General features: G+C 34.6%; 1 protein-coding gene across 1 annotated transcript; it reads right to left on the bottom strand.

Moving 5' to 3' along the window:
* Positions 1–690: 690 nt before the first annotated feature.
* Positions 691–7,255, bottom strand: LOC139973289 (fibrinogen-like protein A). Its single transcript, XM_071979854.1, has 5 exons — positions 7,034–7,255; positions 5,906–5,960; positions 4,870–5,039; positions 3,581–3,851; positions 691–1,971 (listed from the first exon to the last, which is right to left on the bottom strand). Exons 1-5 carry the CDS (start codon positions 7,112–7,114, stop codon positions 1,709–1,711), a joined length of 840 nt encoding a protein of 279 aa, XP_071835955.1. The 5' UTR covers positions 7,115–7,255; the 3' UTR covers positions 691–1,708.
* Between the last annotated feature and the right edge of the window lie 515 nt (positions 7,256–7,770).

Genomic DNA, 7,770 nt, shown 5'->3' with positions numbered 1-7,770 from the left:
GGCACGCCCAACTCACCCCATGTGTAATGTTCTGGAGACATCAATGGCCACACACCCCTCTTGTTTAAGAATAAGCAGCGGTTTACTGAGCTTCGGATGAAATATTGTATTTCATTCTCCTTTAACTTTCAATATATTTTGCTTTATAAATGTTGCCCAAATTTTACTGAAGGGATTGTGAAGCTTACACCACAACATAATACAATATTCATTACAATATTCATTCAGTAGAACTCCATGAAATGCCTGTTTGTGCGAATTGGGTTAATGTTCTTATGAGGAAGTGATATTTTTACCTTTATAAAGCCATTTGACAAGTGAATCTTTATGGACTTTATACATAACAGAAAAAATGTTCTATGAAAAACAGAGACAAAAGACCGATCAAAGATATAGTTCAGTGCAGGCTATATTTTAACATCATTTACCTTTATATGAAAATTGCCAATCAACATATATATAGAATGCGAGTACCTATTAAATGATCAACGGATAAAGTCAATAGTGTTACAGACTTTAACCGCGTCATAAAATTATAGTGTCAAAATATAGAAGAGTTGTTAATATTTTATTTCCTTAGGTGTTTTGCTTTGTATTGTTTCGAGTTGAGATTGTGCATACTGTAAGAGTTAAATGTTACATATACATCTTTGTTTTACATTAAAAACAAATACAGCAACAAGTACTAGATACTGACTGGAACAATACGGAACAAATTTTTCTTTATATGTATCATTTTGCAGCCTGTTTTTTAAAGCAATTAATTAATTAATTAACTAATTAATATACATGTGTTGACTTTTAAAACCAAATAGTAACAGCAATACACAGGGAATGACATACTATTTAGCATTTCATTAATCACACAGTAGCAATTACGCAATGGCACTTGCTAACAAATTTTACCTTATAGTTTCAACTTCTACCTCACATTGCACTATAGACACTACGGTGTTAGTTGAGTGGGTACTATTTAACAGCTTCAGTGTAACGTTCATTTAGATTAATACAAGAGGGAGAGGAAAGGAGGAGGGGTGGGAGGGGGGGTGGACGTCTTTATAGCAACACTTGTACTGGTGTTTACACGCAGGGGCGCTCTGTCACAATTGCTTTTAAGCGTCAGTTCTATACGTGTACATAACCCGCATACATTTATTGTTCTACGGAGAAGAATCGATTACTCAACTCTTCCATGCAGTTTACACATGTTCATTACTGGCAGGTCTGCCTTCCTTGTTTTGAATTGAAGAAAGAAATCATATATAGTTTATATATCTTTATATATTAACAAGGTTTAGTTTCTTTGTTTAATTGAAATATCATATGAATTACGATTTTTGTTTTTCTGACTATTTTAAGAGATATTAGAAAACATATATTCAGATATTCAAAAATATATAGGCTAAAATATGATTGGGGTTGTTTAAGAGGACATTAGTGCAGGACGATGGGAAACTAGATATATGAAAAATTGCAGTTGGCTTAAATCATTCATGTCTGTACACAACGTTAACTATTATTCCTCTGACGAAAAATTCATATACAGTCAGTTTGAACTTTCTACAAACAGTAGCAAGCAGTTCATTATTTTAATAAGTTAACTTTACAATGCTACGGTACGTAAAACCGACTAACATTAATGTGTAAATAAGAAAATGTTTATAAGAAGTTCGTTGCCTGATCCAAAGTAACAATCAAGAGTGGTGTTTTAAGAAAGAGGTCGAACTTTCAATTCCGAGAACTTAATATGAGAGTTCCCTCCAAGAAGACGATCCCAAAAGATACTTTTAAAATCTGTATTTCCTGCTGTGTACAGCCCATTTAAGTTGGTACACACTCCGCCCCAACAATTCGCCTTATACCACCATCCGCCGTGACAGTATTGCCCACTGTTGTGAGAGCCATCGTTATCGTTGTCTCTATCTGGCGTGGTGAAAGATTGGTTCCTTTGGTATGCCATTGAATCGTAGCCTTGGAAAAAGTTACAGGCGAACATTTATGTAATTGCATATAGAAATATAGATACATAAAATTGTTCTTTATTCACTACAATGTGATAAGTACATTGTGCAAAACTAAATTATATGTTGTGTTGTACCGACTGAAAGATTAGTGCTTGTCATCTTTCTCCTTTAAATTTCAACCCATGTGTAAAACAAACAACAACAATAAGGCAATTCAACCCATTTGTAAAACAAACAACAACAATAAGGCAATCCAAGGAGTTGCTGTTCTCATCCTCAATGACAGAAGTGATTGTTGGGTTTCTACAGAATGCATCTGGTTGCCATCTTTGTTAATAGGCTGGGAACCAGTTTGTTAACGTGTGGTTTAGCTTAAAGTTTGGGAAACGATATAACCAAACCATCACTGTAGTTTAATGTAAGTCATCAAATTTGAGCCAATTTCACCTCTGACATACATTGTCCTTTCAAACTAACACTCAACATGCAAAAAGGAATGTTCTAGTATTTTACTCACCATTCTCTACATATCGAGTGGTTCAAAGCCCCGACACTCAGAGAATGGCGAAACACTAGATTTACTAGATTTGTTTACTTCTGAGGTGAGACCTATTACGTAGTCAATCACCCAGGCACAGGTTTGCATGGTCAGGCACCTACCCACCATGTGCACCTTTCTCGGACATACGGTGAAGATGAAGTTCGCGACACAATTTACAAACAACTTAGGACAAATTGACATTTGACCTCAATTGACCTTTGCCCTCGAAGCCCACACCAAAATCTGCACTTTTTTTTCATTTGTTTAATGCCAGTTTCCCACATGTTGATAATTAGAAAATGGATAAAAACCCTTTTTAAGGTACCGTATTTTTTATCTTTGGCTTATGACGTCATCAACCGCGCATTCATGAGCTTATACGGTCAGACACTTACCAAACAAGTTTAAATTTGATCGGACTTACGCTCTAGGAGGAGTTTGCGACAATTTTTTCGCACACTTTTTAGGCCATTTTGATTTTTGACCTCGGTTAACTTGTGACCCAAACCTATCACCTAAATCTGTCATATTTTAAGGCCACATTAACCAAAGAAAATGTTGCTTTCTGACCGCAATCGACCTTTGACCCCAACCCTTATACCTAAATCTCTCCTATTTAAAAGCCACATTAACCAAAAAGAAGCGTTGCTTTCTGACCGCAATTGACATTTGACCCAACCCTATCACCTAAATCTGTCCTCTTTTAAAGCCACATTAACCAAAAAAAATGTTGCTTTTTTACCTCAATTGACCATTGACCCCAACCCTGACATATGAATCTCTCCTATCTTAATGACACATAACCAAAGAAAAGTGTTGCTTTCTGACCGCATTTGACCTTTGACCCAACCCTATCACCTAAAATTTGTCCTCTTTATTAGCCGCATTAACCAAAGAAAAGTGTTGCTATTGTAAGCAAGCGCAATAGATTCGTAATCTCATATAATAGTTTGTGATCAAAGCATAGTGAAGATTTTGTATTCCCAAGTGTAAGTTGGAGACTGAATGGATTTTTCATAGTATACTATCGACTGTGTACACTACTCTACTCAAAGAATGTCTCCTCTATACTGACCTGCAGTGCTCTCCGAAAGATACGATCCAAGATGCGTCAATCTGTATTTGCTTTGCTCATCGCTGATTCTAAAGAGATTGTACTTTGCAAAGTAAGGAATACCATTCACATTATTTAGGTCGATACGTATCTCGTAGTTTTTCTGGTTTGTGATGTAGGAAATTCGATCATTACCGAGCCAGAATTCCCCATGTAAAAAGCCAAAGCCTGTTTTATAATCGTTCCAATTTCTGTAGAAGTCGACACTGCCATCCATACGACGTTGGAATACCTGTTTAGATTTTAAACAAAAAAAAAATCGATATTGTAATGCACTTATAGCTGTGGACTTTGATGTTATTGATTATTGGTCATGTCTTTGTATTTCACGCTGTGAAGTGGTTTCCGATTATTATAAATGGTATTGCGGTATATGCGTGCCTGACGGGAAGGGTTCATTGGGCTATTACCTAAGACATAAAACAAGGGGGTACAAGTAATTATGGAATTAAGGGGCATCCGTTGACATGATTGTCCCTGAAATGGTCTGGCTCTCCAGAGATCTGTTTCTTTTCTTTGTAGGTATATGATTAATTATGTGATTTAAAAGTTTGTAATTGTTGAAAGCGATAAAGACGCTCGCTGGATGCAGACTAATTCCTGTACGTCGGAGTAAACTTAACTTACTTTCTCGCGGATATTATACTGGCTGTGCACCAACTTGTTACAGAAATAGTTTTCACAACCCCAAACCGATTTTAAATGGCACGAACCATTAATTGGTTAGAGAATTACATCGTATTTAGAAAAGTAACTAGTGTCACACTTTCCAGTCGGGACACGAGCATATCAGAAACCGACCAGACAGCAATATTGGTCAATAACGAATCAACAAACAAACCAAAGACTGTCAGTCTTTCCAGAGAAGCATGTCATTGTAAATTTTAAAAATATCAACAGTCACATTTTACAAGAGATATACATTACAATCCAGGGATGATCGTTAAATTGGTGAACTCATTACATGGGTGAACTCAAAGCTGTCTACAAGTTAGAATGTCTCTTCGTATCGCATATTATCGCTATCATTCAGCGATAGTTATTAATCTCATACAATGCACAAGTATTCGTCATTTTGGTTGTTTGTTTGTCTATGTCTGCTGGTGGTTTTCATATTAAACTGCTGAATGATTTTACTGACTTTTCTCCAAAGTACTTCGAACAAATTTCTATTTCAGAGCCTTAAAATACAATAAAAACAATCGATTACCCAAATCTCAAGGTAACATTAACAACCTAACTAAACTTACTGTCCAGCCGCCTCCATCAATTGAATTATTACAGTGGACGTTGAAAGGTTCTGGAGCATCGTCGGGTTGTATCATGAAAATACCAGATTCAGTTTGATCATCACATTGTTCATAGACTTCCTTGCAATCTCTCGGATACTGAGGCTCTTGGTAGTAGAAGTAAGAGGAACCTATACAGTATATAAACAGAATATTTTGTTTGATAACTAAGAATTTCACACAAAAATACTTTCCTTCATCTCTTCAAATTTTCCTTTTTTTTTCTCAAAATGGAAAATACACCATTATATCCTCTTCAAGTTTGAACGTTCCTTTTGAAAATGCAACGACTAGGTTATGTTGTCAAATTCCCGAACCAGAGACTTTTCCAGCAATGCCGTTTGCATTCAACGTTTTTGTCTTATTGCCACCACACCACTACGTGAGCCGAGCGCCAACTGTCGTTTTTATAAATATTTGGGTAGGGGCGTTGTTTCATTGCTTGAAAGGATTTATAATTTCCAAATTACTGTCATCACATGCTTAATAATATTCTACACTGTTAGTTGAAAGCCTAATCTCAATATCTTGTCCCTAATTGGAGATATAGTTAATTGAAATGGTACCTATTTTGTCTGGTTTAACCTCCCTTATTCCAGACAATGGATCACCTTTAGTGGTATGCATGTGATGTCACCAGGGCATTTACTCTTCAATATTTTATTTACAGGCTTTTATAAACTTCATGCTGATTATGCATCTTTCTTGATACATGTGAAATGTTCCTCCAAGCATAAATGATTAAAATATTATATTTAAAAAAAAATTCAACTCAAATGCACTGATGACATCATTTTCCTGATAGATAGTTAGATAGATAGATATATAGATAGATATAGAGATTATAGATATAAAAATATAGATATAGAGAAATATAGAGATGGATAGAGATGGATAGAGATGGAGGTAGGGATGGATAGTTACACAATCAGTTTTCAAGCAAAATTACATGTCACTCAAAAACAAAAAACAAAAAGTTTTGGAAACAGGTACTTACTCTCAATGCTTCTTCTTTCCCTGTGTTGACTGTCGTCGTCGACTCGCAAATCATTCTTAAAGTAGAAGTTTACAATTTATTATTTTATATCAGCATATTTTCTTTCATACTACACTTAATTGTTTTAAATAATGAGATTTAGTAATTTAAATTCGTGATGTTAATTTATGATTGGCAATATTTCTGGCCAAAATAGGCTGAATGTTAACATTATTATCAAACAAAATATTTTGCAACAAGGAGAAAATACAAAACGGATTCGGGTAGATAACTGCCCCCGGGGATCGACGTACCCCTCCTCAACCCTGTCACCGCCATAGTAATAGAGCGCATGAACAGCTTTCATTGCTTGTCCGAACAATAGCATTCATGAAACTGCAAATTCCACAAGTTTTTCTATATATCTCAGTTTTTCATGCTTTGAAAAATATAGATTTTTGCGGTTGTTTGGTAATTTTACTAAACATATCGAGTATAATACGACTACAATGATATAAATAACTTACGATTCCTTCATAGACGTTGTAATTAAATGAAGGTTGATGATTGTTAAATTAATGAGTTGAACCCAATCCTTAACATATCTTTGTCAGTCATTTTAATATTACCAATAATTCAATGTAAAATGCAAAATGTAAAATGTGAATTGAAAAAATATTTTCCTCTTTTTTTTGTGTGAAATGAAACTCAACCAATTATTTCATCGTTCGAATAAGGTCGGGGAATTTCCAAAATTCAACTCATTCAGCTGTTACATATGCGGTAACCGTTACATGATATTCCAAACCAATCACTTTCGATGCTTGAACAAAAAGAATCATTAATGTAGTCACAACTATCGTGATTTTCTCTACAATGGTTAATAATGATTCTTAATAGCAATGACAAACGATGAGGTATACAACAATATACAGCGTCCATTTTAGCCGAAAGTTTACACAGAAAAAAGGCATGTGATATGACATGACAAGAACTGTCGTAGCCCGGAACTTAAATATATAAAAGAAATATTACTTTGGAATTATTTTGAAATGTTTACAAGTGATGATAATTTCAAAGAGATTTCCCATTCCGTTATAAAATACGATAACGTTTTGTTTAAATATCTTTAGTAAGTTTAAACCTCACCGTTTCATTTGTAGACTGCGTGGGCAAGAACTCCTGCAGAAAAAGTCCCAAGATGCAAAAGCACGACAGTTTAAAATTCATTTTTGATTAAATATGGAACTGATTTACCAATGAAAGATGGGGTGGTGTAAACAGGATACACTCTAACAACACACTGCAAAGAAAAATGTTAAACACATCCTTTATCAGAATCACGACAGCCACTGCCTGATCTAATGATGCATTGAATCGTCTCAAATTGTGCGCATAAATTAAAGAGTTTTCATGACATAATTCAAAATCTATATATTCATTAATATGTCAACTTTATTATGTCAATGTTTATCATAAAACATGAAAAACTGATGAAAAGGTTTTTTTCTTCTTATCAAGATCAAAGTGTCATTAAAAAGTAATCAATTGATCAGTAATCGTATTATTGGTTATTATTTCTGGCTTATAAAAGATACCGTAGGTACACTGTTAACAATGAATTTGCATTTTCATTTAGAATTTCATGGCAGTACGTGATGAGTCATGTTGAGAATATTAAAAAGCCAAACACAATTGCTGCCGCCATGGTAACGTAGTGCAAAGAAAAACACATCATAGACTACAAAATGGCACGTAAGATAGACCTGACAAGTCAAGTTTACAGATCTCTCAATTTAAGGATATAAACCATGTTAAACAACAACTTATGATTTCAATAATTGCCATCTTTAGTGCAGGCAGTGTAGAGAATGATTCATTACCTT

The sequence above is a fragment of the Apostichopus japonicus genome, chromosome 9 (genome assembly GCF_037975245.1).
Source record: "Apostichopus japonicus isolate 1M-3 chromosome 9, ASM3797524v1, whole genome shotgun sequence".
NCBI lineage: Eukaryota > Metazoa > Echinodermata > Holothuroidea > Aspidochirotida > Stichopodidae > Apostichopus > Apostichopus japonicus.
The sequence above is the reverse complement of the archived record's forward strand: the minus strand, read 5'-3'. Positions and strand labels throughout refer to the sequence as shown.

Excerpts from the sequence above, each read along its gene's own strand:
- LOC139973289 (XM_071979854.1), bottom strand. The coding sequence starts at position 7,114 with ATGAATTTTAAACTGTCGTGCTTTTGCATCTTGGGACTTTTTCTGCAG. Across the intron at positions 5,040-5,905 it reads GGAAAGAAGAAGCATTGAGA|GTTCCTCTTACTTCTACTAC; the intron begins GTAAGTACCTGT and ends TATACTGTATAG. Across the intron at positions 3,852-4,869 it reads TTGATGGAGGCGGCTGGACA|GTATTCCAACGTCGTATGGA; the intron begins GTAAGTTTAGTT and ends AAATCTAAACAG.